Source organism: Pithys albifrons, chromosome 18 (genome assembly GCF_047495875.1).
Source record: "Pithys albifrons albifrons isolate INPA30051 chromosome 18, PitAlb_v1, whole genome shotgun sequence".
Classification (NCBI taxonomy): domain Eukaryota; kingdom Metazoa; phylum Chordata; class Aves; order Passeriformes; family Thamnophilidae; genus Pithys; species Pithys albifrons.
In genome coordinates this window covers 14,889,877-14,905,824 of record NC_092475.1, presented here as the reverse complement: position 1 = coordinate 14,905,824, position 15,948 = coordinate 14,889,877, and the positions used below count along the sequence as shown (strand labels likewise).

General features: G+C 48.4%; 1 protein-coding gene across 2 annotated transcripts in view; it reads right to left on the bottom strand.

The window, feature by feature from the left end:
* The window catches only part of PIGU (phosphatidylinositol glycan anchor biosynthesis class U), a 35,490-nt gene that overhangs the window by 2,228 nt on the left and 17,314 nt on the right, over window positions 1-15,948 (bottom strand). The window contains exons 7-11 of one of the 2 annotated variants that reach the window (XM_071573114.1): window positions 9,953-10,050; window positions 7,951-8,105; window positions 7,307-7,450; window positions 6,376-6,500; window positions 4,406-4,548 (exon numbers count right to left, since the gene is read on the bottom strand). In XM_071573114.1, coding sequence (XP_071429215.1) covers window positions 4,406-4,548; window positions 6,376-6,500; window positions 7,307-7,450; window positions 7,951-8,105; window positions 9,953-10,050 — 665 coding nt within the window. The remainder of the gene's footprint in view (window positions 1-4,405; window positions 4,549-6,375; window positions 6,501-7,306; window positions 7,451-7,950; window positions 8,106-9,952; window positions 10,051-15,948) is intronic. The other variant, XM_071573115.1, reaches the window with a different exon arrangement.

Below are 15,948 nucleotides of genomic sequence, written 5' to 3'. Positions count from 1 at the left end.
GGATTGAGATAGTCCCCCTGGAACTTCTTTTTTCCAGGCTAAACAACCTCAGTTTCTTCAGCCACTCCTGGTGCTCCAGACCCTTCTCCAGCTCCATTTACTTCTCTGCACATGCTCCAGACCCTCAATGTCCTTCTTCAATTGAGGGACCCAGAACTGGACACAACACTCAACGTGTCTCAGCAGTGCCCAGCACAGGGGGACAATCACACTGCCCTGGTCCTGCTGGCCACAACGTGGATGGTACAGCCCAGGTGCCATTGGCCTTCTTGGCCACCAGGGCTCATATTCAGCTTCTGTCAATGAGCTCCTCCAAGTCCTTTCCCAAGAGGCACTTTCCAGCCACTCTTCCCTCAGCCTGGAGCACTGCAGGGGGTTGTTGTGACCCAAGGACAGGATCTTGCACTTGGCCTTGTTGACCCTCACACTGCTGGTCTCAGCTCATTGATCCAGCCTGTCCAGATCCCTTTGCAGAGCCTTCCTGCCCTCCAGCAGATCAACATTCCAACCCAACTGGGTGTCGTCCATGGATTTATTGAGGCTGCCCTTGATTCCCTTATCCAGATGATCAATAAAGATATTAACCAGGACTAGACCCAATTCTGTGTACTGGGAACCCCATCAGTGACTGTATGCTGACTTGCTGTGGCACCATTCACCACCACCCTCTGGGCTCAGGGCTGCAGCTTCTGCAGGAGAATGCTGTGGGAGACAGTCCCAAAAGTTCTGCTCAAGTCCAGGCAGACACAGACAGCCTTTCCCTCATCCACTAGGATAGGTCACCTGGTCACAAAAGGGGATCAAGTTGATCAGGCAGGACCTGCTCTTCCAAAACCCCTGCTGGCTGGGTCTGATCCCTTGGTTGTCCTGTGTATGCCATGTGATCACACTCGAGATGATCTCTGTAAACTTCCTGGGTGAACTGTCATGCAGTTCAACTCAAATGCAGAGTCTTCTGCTGTTGCTGGCTATCAAAACTTCTCAGTTGTGACTGTTCACCACAGAATCCACAGATGGTTTGGGTTGGAAGAGACCTCAAGAATCATGATCCTGAGATTCATTCAGCTGGTCAGAGCACAGTGCTAATAACACCAAGGCTGCGGGTTCGATCCCTGTATGGGCCGTTCACTTAAGAGCTGGACTCGATCCTTGTGGGCCCCTTCCAGCTCAGGATATTCTGTAGCTCCTGCCTGCTGAGCTATTGTGTTTGGACAATGTTAGCACTTAATGCTCTTATGAGCACAAATGCATTCATAAGCACAACTACAGATGCCATTTATTTCTACCCCATGCCATGGGCAGGGACACCTTCCACTATCCCAGGTTGCTCCAAGCCCTGTCCAACCTGGCCTTGGACACTTCCAGGGATGGGGCAGCCACAGCTTCTCTGGGCAACATGTACCAGGGCCTGCCCACCCTCACAGGGAACAATTTCTTCCCAGTATCCCATCTATCCCTGCCCTCTGGCAGTGGGAAGCCATTCCCCCTTGTCCTGTCCCTCCAGGCCCTTGCCCCAAGTCCCTCTCCAGCTCTCTCAGAGCCCCTTCAGGCACAGAAAGGGGCTCTCAGGTCTCCATGGAGTCTTCTCTTATCCAGGCTGAACAGCTACCATTTCTACTCTGAAGGGGTAGGAAGTGTGCAGGCAGCAGAAGGAATTCCACAGCTCCCCAGTTCAGCCTTAGCCAACAGAAGTTTTAGCAGTTTAACAAATAACACTTACCAGGCCAAGGGATGAAGAGCCAAAATTCAAGGCTGTGGCTCCACAGTACAAAATCCAAGAGCCATACCAGGTCAAAGCCCTTCTTCCACCCCCACCACTGCTGCATCTCCTGCCTCCCCCTTTGCTCTCATGCCCTCTCTGTGGGGCAGCTGACCCTGCATTTGTTCTCACATTGCCTCTCTTTGAGTGGTGAACAGAGCTGACTGTCCCCCACATTCTCCTGGTCCAGGTCTGAGTCTGCTGCCCCACAGCCTGGAGGCTGGCACGTTCCTGGAGGAGTGTGTACCTCAGGCTGTGATGTGGTGTGAAATCACAACTGAGGGGCCACAGAACTGCAGTGAACATGGAAACCTGACTGTGGAAATCACACAGGTCCTTCCCTCCTCAGCCCCACTTTCACAGAATCATGGAATCACTAAGGTTGGAAAAGACCTCCAAGATCATTGAGTCCAAACATTAAACCAGGTGGCGGGTCCATCACTAAGCCATGATCCCAAGTGCCACATCCACATGGCTTTTGAATGCTTCCAGGGATGGTGACTCCACCATTGCCCAGGGCAGCCTGTTCCAACACCTGACCACCCTTTTGGTGAAGAAATTTTTCCTAATATCCAATCTAAAACCCTCTTAGTATAACTTGAGGCTGTTTCCTCTTGTCCTGTCACTTGGTCCTGGGACAAGAGCCTGATCCCTACCTGGCTACAACCTCCTACCAGGAAGGGTCCAGAACTGACCCCAGGATTGGAGGTACCTGAGCAGTGCCCAGCACAGGGGGACATTCACTGCCTTGGTCCCGCTGGCCACACTATGGCTGGTGCAGGCCAGGTGCCATTGGCCTTCTTGGCCACCTGGGCCAATGTTCAGCTGCTGCTGACCAGCACCCCCAGGTCCTTTTCCTATGGGCAGAGCTTTCCAGCTGCTCTGCCCCAAGCCAGTACAGCTCTGATTGTACTGAGGCCCACTGTGGGTCTGCTCCCTCGCCTGGGAGCCCCAGGGTCACAGGAGGGGGTGTCAGTTCTTCCTCTAAAGCAGCCACCTTGAGAAGCTGCCTCTGCTGGGGCAGGTTGGGCTGGGGCAGGGACCTGGCTCAGTCATGTCATTTGTCACAGCCTCTTGCACTGCGACCCTTTTCCAGGACTACTGCCCCCTGCCATTTGCACACAGGAACACATAGCTGGAATGGAAAACCTTTTCTGTGCCATCCTGAGTTGGTAGTTATTCTCCAGATGCCACTTAAAGCATTGCTTTGGCACTGTATGACCTGAAGTATGAGGCAGTGCTTAGGGCATGGAAGGAGGGACAGTCAGAGTCTGCCTGGGTTGCTGTGCAATACAGCACAGAAAACACAGCAGCTGCTGCAGAGGCTCCATGACAGGACAGGAGAGGATGGAGGACCAGGTGGAGACTGTGGGAAAGAGAAACGAAGCTGCAGACTGTTGAGGTCAGGGGAGAAAGTGTGAAGGAGAACAGACAGAGCAGGGCAGAGGTGCCCAGGGAGAGGGAAACAGCCATGCTCCACTTGCTTTGCTAAACTGCTGACAGGCTCTGTCAGTGCAGGAGATTTCACTTCTAACTAAATTTCTCACTAAATTTCTCTGCAGATGTTTAAATGGGAAAAGGAAGAGCTGAGGTTGGTGGGGGTGAGGGACAGGTTTTTTTACAAGCAAAACAAAAGGTACTTTTGCTCTGTCTGCATTTATACAAAGCACAAGACCTTGCATGATCTGCTCTGACTTTTTCAGGCTGGTAATAAAATCCTCTTAGAATATCAACACCTGGTATCTTGAATTAAAGTTTTACTATTCCCTTCATTCCATAGCAAGACATGTAGTTAGAGAGCTAATGAACTACTTCCAATTTCCTATAAGCCCCTCTCAGCAGTATCTCTATTCTCCCCCTCACCCTTTGAAGTCTCTTTTTTTGGCTTTTACCAAATGGGTTTTTTCCCCATTTATCAAGGGGTTGGGAATGTACAAGTAGGTGCTTTTCAGCCCTTGGCCAAACTGCTCCCCTGGCTTTAGGAGAAGCAGACAAGCACAAATGGCTGAGGCACATTCAAAATGAAGGCAACTTTAACATGGAATGAACATTCTGCTCACCCACATGTGAAACTGTCCCAGGGCTCAGGGACATGACAAACAGCACAGATGAAAGACTTACAAAAGGTTGTAGCACCCGTGTGCTCTCCATCATTCAAGGGTGCCTGAGGCCAGTGGCAGTCATGTATCCAGAAGAGCCTTGAGAAAGGCAGGGAGGGCATCACTGGGACCCTGCACGTGCCCCTGAGCCCACATCTCAGTGAGGTGCAATGCTCAGACCAACTGGTGCCATGTCCCTGTGCATGGGCTGTTCTCGTTTGCCTGTTTTCTGGCCCACTGGTGCTGCTCTGGAGCTTTTCTTACTGCCCTTCTGCATTCACATCTGCTGTGTCCTACCATACTGAGAGGCTTTTCCTCTGCTCCAGCACAGTCTGGTTGGACTGTTAAGCTGTAGCTAAAATACCACCAGAACTCTTCCCCATTAGTGTGCCAGAGAGGGAGGCGCAGGCAGACTCCATGAGGAGAGCCAGGAAGCTGCTGTGCAGGAGCAGGCAGGGTGCAGAGACAGCCACGTCCTGCAGAGCTCCCTGCACTGCCAGGCCCCCACAGCGCCCTGCCCGCAGCCCCGGCTGCTCGCTCTGCTCACCTGCCCGATGTTGAAAGTCAACGTGATGGCATAATAAAAATTGGAGTTGGCACTTCCTGCATAAATCCAGAGATGCCACAGGACGGGGAACAGGAAGGAGCAGAAAATGAGCACACACGACAGGATGAAGATGTTCCGGAGGACTGCAAAAGAAAACCAAGCTGTTAAAATGGTGCATTATTGAGCAGCCACACTCACACAACCAGCAATGGGACCTAAGAAGTGTGCAGGGACAAGAGGCTCTTGCCAACACATACCTCTCTCCTATAACCTTTCATAGTTTGCTTTAGTAACTTCCTGGCTAGCTTTTATAAGAAATCCTCTACATTTCCCTTCAAAATAAACACTCCTGACCTTTGCTTCAGTGTGAAATCCTCACCTGTAGCTCTTTCATTCTAGGTCCTGCTTCCAAACACTCTTCCTTGGATGACTTTGGCTTTTTGGTGCCTACACTACAGTAACCAGCAAAATGGAGAGGGGCCTTTCCAGCAGCACCACAATTTGGAGAGCAGAGCACATCAATCCCCAGCCTCATCAAGCTAATGACAAAGGAAAAAAATGAACCTGTGGGCCATAGGAAAAGAGAGGTTTCCTTGGGAGTTGGCAAGGAAATGAAAGCACCATAGAAGGTGCTTTCTCATAGAGAAACTCATAGAGGCCAAATGCATTGACAAACACATGATCTCAGGAGGTGCAGGTAGGATCAGAATCCATCAGTCTGCCCAAGACTGTCAGATGGACAGAAACCAAGCACAACTTTGCCTAAAAGAGCTGGGAAGTACCAGGCCAGAAGAGATTTTGCCTTCTGTGAACCGTTTATGCCTGTACTTAGGCAGCAGTGGTGTAATCTGTCCTTGTGCAATTGTGCTGCTGTGCTTGGCTACAGCTCAGCCATTGCCCCTGAAGGCAGCTCATGTTAAAGAGCATTGTCACATCCAAATCCCTTCACACCTATTTTAAACTTCTTGATCAGTAGGTCTGTTCACACACTGAGGTGGAAGCACATGACAGATGACTGTCCCTATCGCCGGGTGCTTAAAATGTGCAACTGAACTACACTGAGTGAGGACTTCTCAGAAAAACATCACCCACTACAACTGTAACGTGCTCAGGGCCAGCCTGGGGCTTCCTGCCAGGTCTGGTCACAGCTGCTTTGGCCTCAGCTCTCCTGAGTCTGAAACCTACAGAGCAGATGGTCTCCCAAGTCTCCTGACTCCTTATTATGTCTCCTACAACAGGGAGGTGAGCCATCCATGAACACACTTGGCCTGGCTGGAAGCAGGCTGCAGTAAAAGGCCTGGACAACCTGGCAGGGCTGGTCAAAGCAGTTGGTTTAAGCAAGAAACACCAGGAAAAACACAGCACTTCCAAATCTCCTCAGGGCAGCAGTTCTAAAGACTGAGCCTGAAAGTCCTCAAGAAGCTCTCTGGTGATTTCAAGAGGGTCTTTATGGAGCATTTCAGAAAAACCAGATGATTGCTTGGAGTAATTCAGTTACTTCCACTCTAAGGAAACAAGCAGATGCAAAACAAAGAACCACTGCAAGGTGCAGCATTTTAAGGCTGGGGGACTCACCAATTGCAGGAACACTGTTCAAATTACACAGCCTTGAATGGGAGTGAAGCATTTGGAGGATGGATGTACTTCAAATAAGTCACATACATTGTGCAGGATTGTAAAAGGTTCTTACAAAAAAGTTAATCTTCAGAACAACTTGGAGAGAGGAGGAAGATAAGGTACAGGTGAAAATTCCCTCTTCAACCAATTTCAACCCTAGTCCTAAAGACATATTAGGGACTGTGTCACCTCAAAAAAAACAAAACAAAAAAACTAACCCAAGCCTCCTTCCAGACACCCCCAAGAGGCCACAAGAGCTTGTGAACATGAGCGTGGTTTGGTTTAGTGGTGACAATTATTTTGCAGGTCCTTTCCCATTCCAGATAAGGAATAACTAAGCACAAAGAACTTACATCTGTAAAGATGGCTCCAGACTGGAAGGAAGGCCATGTATAGTGCAATGTCTCCCACAGTGGGATAGGACTTGAAGATAGAAATGATGGCGATCTGGACAAACATGAAGAACAGAGGGTGTTCTCTGGCAGGGAGAAGAAACAAACAGTGAGAGGATGCAGCAGGGTGGCTGGAAACTGGAACTGAACATGAGCAAAGGCACAGATGTGCTGTGGGAGCACGTCTTCCACAGAGGAGACACTGTGGCTCTCGCACCCCTGTTCTCTCCAGATAAGGCTCTGAGTGCTGAGTGGGGCGGACGGAGCTGCTTTGCAGAGCAGCAGTGCCAGGGACCCACATCTGCCCTCACACAGAAACCTGGGGCCTCACTCAACACACATTTTTACCATCAGTCACCTATGCTGCTCCTCCCCAGCTCTGGCTTATTCACCAAAAGCAACCAGCACTTTCCCTCTGACGGTGATTTGGAGAAGCCCATGGATATCCCCCTGGTACCTCATGACGTCTGTATCCATTTCATGTGAAAGGATAAGCCCCCTGAGGATCCAGGGATGGTTATGGGTGTTTTTATCAGAAAGAAAGGTAACATTGTCAATACAGTCAGCCAGGAAAGTCCCCAAGTTTTCACTTTTTTTCTGACAATAAAGAACTTGAAGTTCCAGCCAGGAGTTCTTGCTTTCTGACTACACTGGTCTATGCTGGCACGGAGCAGGCACCTCAGTTTCTGCTCTCTTTTGATCCTTGCAACACATGGTGACATTCCAGAGCCCAAGTCTATTTAAGAGGAACACAGACTGAAACTATGGGAAATGAGAAATGTTAAAAATCTTTTCCAGGCTTGTAGATCCAGACATCTGACTCCAGCTTTCTAAGCTCCCACTGGACAACTTAAGAGTAAAAACAGTAGCAGAGAAACACACTCATACTTACTTTAGCTTTATTGCCAAGGGAATGGTGTAGAAGAACACATTGATTTGAAACACACACACGAAGAAAAGACTAAAGTGTTCAAACATCTCTGCAAAGAAGTACCAGAAAAGGCCAATATTGGGTGTCAGATCTGGAACAGAGAGGCTGAAAGTTGAAAAGAAAAGTCAAGGTAAATTTTTAAATGGTTGTTTTTTACTGCCCTGCTTCTGTTACTTTAATTAATCATTTTATGCTATTGCAGGACCTAAATTGTAAATCTATGGAAAAAACCCAAAGGGATGAGAAAACATGGAGAGCAGGTTTAAATCCTGCTGATGAATCCTTCCTGAAGCCCCAGCAGGATGTAAACCATTCCCAAACAGACATCTTTCCAGAGATGAAAATTTCACAGCTATGGTAGCTCACCAGTCAAATCCATTTCCAATCAATTCAGTGGAAAACAGCTGTCTTTAATTTTGGCCATTACCCAACTAACAGAAGTTGGCTGCTCTCCTTCACATATTCTTTCTTTTCTTGCATTGCCAGTAAGTCACAGATCCCACAATTCTTGGGGCAGGCAGTGGGGCATCCATGTGTGATGGACAAGAAACAACATGGGTGGAGTTGCCAGACAGAAAACCACCAGTAAGAATCCTTACACTTACATAAATCCGTAAACAGATGGGATAAAATCCCAGGAGTTGAGGAGGAAGAAGGAGAGGCAGATGATCACTACCAGGCTGCACAGGTAGAGGGATGCATACTGCATGGTGTAGAGCCAGAAGCTTTTGCTTTTCAGTTTGATTGGTATGAACTGACGCTGAAAGTAAAACAGAAGCACCTTGTCAGGTGAGAGCCACAAGAAAGCCTGAGCGTTCAGCACATCATTTTAAATCAACACAAAAAAGCATCAAACACTGGCACTGTGGCACTGGAAGGTGCAGCTCTCAAGCACAATCTGGGTTATTCTTCACTCTGGCCAATGAAGGGACACATACTGCACGTATTTCCAGAACTGTGCTTGAAAACACAGCAGCAAAGCTGGTCCCTTGTGCTTGCAGCGGGTCACGCCCCACACCCCACACCCCTGCTCCAGCTCCACTGTCTCTGACATGGCTCAGCAGTGCACTGGGGCCTGCCTTCCACTGCACACACCCACTCAGCAGGGTGACTGAAGGGCTCGCTCCATGACCCACCATCCCCTGGTCTCCACCACAAGGCCTGGCACTCCTGCTCTCCTGAAATCAGGGAAAGAGGCCATGGAGTGGGTTCCCGTGCACTGAGGAGCCGCCCTGAAAAGCTCCTTCCTCAAAGACAACTGCTGCAGTCCTGCCACTGCCACATGTCCTTGTCACAGGTCAACCACAAGCCCCTGTCACATAACATGACATATGGGTATCCCAGTCCAACAGGGGCAAACACCTTTGGGAATCACTGAGTTCTGCAACTCCAGGTCAGTGATGTGGCTTTTCCATTGGGTACTGGGGTTTGCAATGGCAGGATATGTGCAGAGAACTCATCCCAGCTGCCCTGGGCTCTGTGTACAGCACCCTGTTTTCTCATTCATAGCATGTTTAGTGTCTCTTACTGGAACAATGTAAGCAAATTTACCAACAACTTTTGGCAGGACAGATTGGAAAGCACTGGAGAAAAGTGATTTAGCTCTGCACAAAGAATGCAGGCAAATTCACTGACAAATTTGGATAAAAGAACACACACTAGCATGACTGCCTTTAAAAGATGCAAATTAGGCAATCACACATCAAAGTTATGTGTTACTTGTGAATTTGATGTACAATGCTTGTACTTTAGTCACAATTTACTTTGGCTAAAGTTGAAAGAGGAACAAATGGGAGCAAAATATAAAACTACATAAAGTAAATTCTCCTAAAAATCACCAAACTGAAAAAGCAACACTGACTCTGCAGAAGTTCTTGTCTCGTTCAGAGTAGTAATACTAAATTTTCTTAAATAAAGTAAGAGGTATTCAGAAAGTAAATGAACTAGAGCTGAGTCCCATTCTGTTTGGAAACTGAGAGATTTGGGAATATGCTGTCATGAACCTGTAGTTAGGATTAGATATCAATACCCAAAGCAAACAAGAAAGACTGGGGAAATGCACAACAGTAGGATTTCAGAGTGGCAAAAATAATAAAAATGATCACAAAGTGATTTGTGAAGTGGGCTAAGCCTCTGGTGGTGTTCACAGCCTCACACTGCTCCCATAGCAGAGTAAAATTAGCAAGGTCAGCCCTGCTGGAATCTGGGGGTCCTGGTAATAGAGAAAGGACAACCAGTCTCTTTCACAAGCACATGCCTTTTGCCATCAAACCCCAAATCAGCATTTCTGAATTTGAGCAAATCAAACACACAGGTCCTTGTGCTAACACAGCTCAATGATCCAGTCAGTGCAAAGGAACTTCTCCAGATCTAAAACCCTCATTGCTATTCACACAAAACAGAGAACAGCACTTATTTAGGGCAAGTGTAGGTGACTTTCTGCTCCCTTCTCTCCACTCACAGGCATTCCTGTTAAGGTTTCAAACTTGCCATGGCTTGAGGAGAGTCATTTTTTTTGAAACTGCATTTGCCTGACTCCCCTCTCAACAGCCAAGGGCTGTCCCTGCACAAGAAGACAAGGGGTCACAACAGCTGGAAATCATCTACCTGCAAAAGGTAAAGGAGGGCTGGAGCAAACAGTGTGAGAGGGTAGAGTGACTGGTATGTTGCTAAGGCCAGGAACACAGCACTGAGGAAGGCACTACCTGCAAAGACAAAAAATGTTCATTTGTAAGGAATAGTTACTATAAACAGCCATACAGACAGGAAGTCCAAATGGGAAGAAATATGTAACACTCTGCAGGGGATTCACAAATATCAGTATGCCACTCAAATGAGTTTTTAGTAGAACGTACCCTGAAGGGTGTCCTCTTGTTAACTACATTTTAAATGAAGAATGACTGATTCCACATGAAGGAACCACTATCTGGTTTGTATCTCCTGTCCTTCACATACAGAAAGAGATTAATGTAATTCAGGCAAAGCCCATGCTGGCTGCAGTTAATGCATGGGAACACATTCACAAGTCATATCTGCATGTAGGAGCTGTTATACTGGGCATGCTGCAGAACCTCTTCACCAGGATGTGCCAGGGCCTCAGCAAAGCTCTGAGCAGGAGCAGGGCTGCAGCTGAAGGAATGAGGTGGTGTTACTGAAAACTGAGGCACAGAAAGGATTTGCACAGCCTTTCTGAGTGGTCTTAAAATTATGAATGCCCTTACTGAAGAAGCTTTATTTGAGCTCAGGGCTGAGTACTTGCATTTCCCATCTACCAACATCAGAAATCAAGTCCAGAAGATCTCAGGTTAAACAATAAAAATACAAGCACAAAGTGCAGCAGCCAAGTTATAGGTGTAGACAGATGGAACTCCTCTGCAAAAATACAGCTTAGACAGCAAGAACCCTGATTCAGTGCTCTGGACCAACAGTGACATCACACACATCAGGCCAGCCTGACATCACACACTCAGAGAGCTTCTCTCTGTCCCACCTTTGGAAGAGAAAATAGAGGGTTACCTGGTGATGAGCCTTCTCCACTCTTCAGCCACACTCTCCTGACAGAAACCTCCCTATCTGCTATTTTATCAAGTGCTCAATTCTGCACAGATCTAAAGAATTGATTCCCAGAAATCACAGTCATAATCTGATATCCTCTTTGTCCACTTTAAAGCTCAGATTGCCACATTTCCAGTCAGAAGAAACCACATTTTCTCTATGACCAAACCATTGGTTTTAGGGTATTAGTGAACAGTTAAAAATCAGTTCAACTAAACAAACCTCATTTGTTTGTTATTGCAAATGCTATTTAAATGAAAACCCCTCCTGACTAAACTAGCCAATAATTAGAGGAAAACCTCCTTTTGGAAACTATATCAGCTTCTTTTTTGCCATGCCTGGGTCTGGGTCCTGCTGGAGATGAGATCAGAGTGACCCTTCCCTTGATGCAGCAGAGAACTTCCAAAATTAGATGACTAGTACAAATCACATATGCTACAATTTAGCACTGGAGAGTCATAAAAGAAACAGACAGCTGGCATTATGTGCAAAATGAATTAAACAGTTCTGACATAATCTATTCAGCTGTGCTGGTATGGGCCTTTGGTTGCTGCTTCTGTTTCCCCAAAGCTCACTAGTTAATTTGCAAGCACATTTACAGCTGTGAGTGAAAGCCAAATAACAGCTGCAGGCAAATGCTTGGGTTTTGAGTAAAGGTTCACAGATAAACTTTGAAAATAAACTGTGTACACTTTTGTCCTAGTTCAGCTGGAGGGACCAGCTAACCCTGTGTGGTGGTGATCAAACCTGTGTATTCCACCCCCTCTATTCATTCCCCAAGGACAATGGGCCATTAGCAGCAGCTGCCCAGGGAGCCATTATCTCCCCCACACCCAGCCTGAGGGGGGCGGAGCTGCTAATGGGCCATCAACAGCTCAACACCTCCTGGCTCCCAGAGTTAATCACCCATTGTGTGAGTCCCCGCCCAGGGGGAGGGACTGAGTGCTCCCTGAGGGTACATAAGTGGTGGGTAAGAAGACCTCGGGAACCTTCTCGTCGGATCCAGAGCAGCAGCAGGACCTCGACAGCAGGAGATCACCACTCTCGCCCAGACCACAGCCCTCGCCTGCAGCAACAGGTTTTTCTTTTCCTTTTGCTCTGGACTTGGGGGAGCCACAGGGGTCTCAGCACAAGGGCAAACAAACCCCCTTGGGTTTGTGCCCCAGGACACTGGGTTATACTGCTGGGGTATTGTGAGCTGAAAGCAATTTCCCTTGTGTATCAGTGTTGTTATTGTAATATTATTATTAAATTTTAGGTCTGACTTATAATCTCTCTCGTGGTGAGTTCATTTCCCCTGCTGGTTCACCTTCAAACCAGCACATCTTTTGGCGCCCAACGTGGGGCACGAGAGAGAAGTCAGAACTACAATTTCATTTTGTGTATTTGGGTACAGAAACTCCCTGACTACCATGCTGCTTGATGTATTCATGTGGATGGTGTATCTGGGCCTGTTCATATTTCGACACATGGGGAACCATGTGCCTGTTTTGATGCTCTCTTTAATACCAGGGAGAAGGATCAAAATTGCTTTATTAATATACTATGTTTATGTTGTCATAACATCAGAAGCAATGAATTTCATTGTGAATGTATATTCAGTCTGGTCTGCCTGTCCTGGTTTGGGTTGTTACCTCTGGGGTCTCATTAAAAATAGCACCCAGACTGTGGGGAAAACAGGCGGAGATGGTTACTTCCACCTTTTCACCTCTGCTACAACAATCATTGAAAATATTGAGCTTCCTTTTGATGTTAGGGACAGCATAATCCTGCTGTTAGTGTTGCTTTGTCTCCTCTGTACTGTATACACCATGTTTAGGGTCAGAACTGGGCTCTCTAAGGAGACTTGCTGGAGGCCTGCCCTGGGAGTGGATGATGTTGAGTGGCACGGGAAGTGGGAAGATATGGGCCAGTATTTGGAGACCTTCTCTCCTCAAATGATCTGGAAATTCACCCCGGAACAACTGCAGGACCCTGCCAAAATGCTAAGCTATGTGAAAGGAAGATGCTCTGGTAGTCCCAGAGAGGTACAGCTCACAGCAACCTGCTGGGCCCTGGCCACTGCCTACCGCACACTGCTTGGTGTGGTACAGCATCATCAGGAGGAGGAGAAAAGGAGCAAATCCACAGGCACCATGTCCACCCAGACCATGACTGAGCCAGAGAGGAAGAGAGATACATCAACTAGCGCCATGTCCACCCAGACCATGACTGAGCCAGAGAGGAAGAGAGATACATCAACTAGCGCCATGTCCACCCAGACCATGACTGAGCCAGAGAGGAAGAGAGATACATCAACTAGCGCCATGTCCACCCAGACCATGACTGAGCCAGAGAGGAAGAGAGATACATCAACCAGCACCATGTCCACACAAACCATGGAGGAGCCAGAAGGACAACAGAAACCGATAGCAGTTGCCCCTGTCCAGAAAAGAAAATCAAAGACCAAATCAGTTCGTATAGTGCATGACGAGGAAGAGTCAGGACCTTCATCTCAAGCAGAAGAAATGGAGCCAGAAATAATCACCCGGTCCCTATCCCTGGGAGAGCTGCGTGAGCTCCGGAGAGAGTTCACACGACAGGCAAATGAGTCCATCTTGACCTGGCTACTTCGAATCTGGGATGCTGCAGCCAATGATACAATTCTAGATGGGAGTGAGGCAAGGCAGCTGGGATCCCTGTCTCGAGATGTTGTCATTGATCAGGGCATTGGAAAGAGACAGGAAACTCTCAGCCTCTGGCGGCGACTGTTGTCAAGCGTGAGGGAGAGATATCTTTGTAAGGAGGACCTCCACGTACAGCAAGGACAGTGGAACACGATGGAACAAGGTATCCGGTGCTTAAGGGAATTAGCCGTACTGGAGATAATCTTTTCAGAGGATGAGAGATTCCCTAAAAGTCCAGATGGTGTCCAGTGCACATCCCAGATGTGGTTAAAATTTGCACGACTTGGGCCAGAAATGTATTCTCGCTACCTTGCAACATTGCAGTGGAGAGAGGGAGAAGACAAGGTGGGTGCACTGGTCAGCAAACTCAGGATTTATGAAGACACTGTCACTGCTCCATTACGAGCTCATGTCTCAGCTGTGGAAACAAAACTGGCTGAACTGGAAGAGAAGATTAAGGAAGGACTCTTCCATATCTCTCCAGAACAAACAAGAGTCTCCGCCATCAGAAGCAGGCGTCTTCCAGCTAAGGAGAAAGGGTACACTCCACGCGGCAATCTGTGGTTTTACCTCCATGAGCATGGAGAAGATATGAGGAAGTGGGATGGGAAACCCACCTCTTCCTTAGCAGCTCGGGTACGTGAATTGCAAAGAGGCACAACTAACACAGGGAATTCTTCAAGGTTGAAGGCTGCTCCGGTCTCTCGTGGGCAAGGCTCCAGACAGTATAGGAATGATGATGTTATGCCCGATCCTCTTGAAGGAACCTCCCGGTCATATTCACAGGGAGAGCGCAGTGAATACCATGACCAGAACTAGGGGGGCCCTGCCTCTAGCCAGGTAGAGGAGAGGGACAATCGGGTTTATTGGACTGTGTGGATTCGGTGGCCTGGCTCATCAGACCCACAGAAATACAAAGCTTTAGTGGACACTGGCGCACAATGCACGTTGATGCCATCAGGATACGCCGGGGCAGAATCCATCTCTATTTCTGGGGTAACAGGGGGATCCCAACAGCTGACTGTACTGGAAGCTGAAGTCAGCTTGACTGGCAAGGAATGGCATAGACACCCCATTGTGACTGGTCCAGAAGCCCCATGTATCCTTGGCATAGACTACCTGAGGAATGGATATTTCAAAGACCCAAAGGGACTGCGTTGGGCCTTTGGCATAGCTGCTGTGGAGACAGAGGAAATCAGACAGCTGAGCACCTTGCCTGGCCTCTCAGAGGACCCTTCTGCTGTAGGACTGCTGAAAGTTGAAGAACAATTGGTACCGCTGGCCACAGCCACAGTGCACCGTCGGCAATACCGCACTGACCGAGACTCTGTGACCCCCATACACAAGATGATTCGTGAGCTGGAGAGCCAAGGGGTGGTCAGCAAGACTCACTCACCCTTTAATAGCCCCATATGGCCAGTACGAAAGTCCAGTGGAGAGTGGAGGCTGACGGTGGATTACCGTGGTCTCAATGAGGTCACACCCCCCCTGAGTGCCGCTGTGCCGGACATGCTGGAGCTTCAGTATGAGCTGGAGTCCAAGGCAGCCAAGTGGTATGCCACCATCGACATTGCCAATGCCTTTTTCTCCATTCCGTTGGCAGCAGAGTGCAGGCCGCAGTTTGCTTTCACCTGGAAAGGGGTGCAGTACACCTGGAATCGACTGCCCCAGGGGTGGAAACACAGTCCCACCATTTGCCATGGACTGATCCAGACTGCATTGGAAAAGGGTGAGGCTCCAGAACATCTACAGTACATCGATGACATCATTGTATGGGGGAACACAGCAGGGGAGGTTTTTGAGAAAGGAAAGAAGATAATCCAGATTCTCCTAAGAGCTGGTTTTGCCATTAAACGAAGTAAGGTCAAGGGACCTGCTCAGGAAATTCAGTTCCTAGGAGTGAAGTGGCAAGACGGGCGTCGTCAGATTCCAACAGAGGTGATCAACAAAATAGCAGCTATGTCCCCACCGACCAACAAGAAGGAAACTCAGGCTTTCCTAGGCGCCGTGGGCTTTTGGAGGATGCATATCCCTGAGTACAGTCAGATTGTAAGCCCTCTCTACCTTGTGACACGGAAGAAAAATGATTTCCAGTGGGGCCCTGAACAACAACAAGCCTTTGAGCAGATTAAACAGGAGATTACCCATGCAGTAGCCCTTGGGCCAGTCAGGACAGGACAGGATGTGAAGAATGTGCTCTACACTGCAGCCGGGGAGAATGGCCCATCCTGGAGCCTCTGGCAGAAAGTACCTGGGGAGACTCGAGGACGACCGCTGGGATTCTGGAGCCGGGGATACAAAGGATCTGAGGCCAGCTACACCCCAACTGAGAAAGAGATCCTGGCAGCGTATGAAGGAGTTCGAGCTGCCTCAGAAGTGATT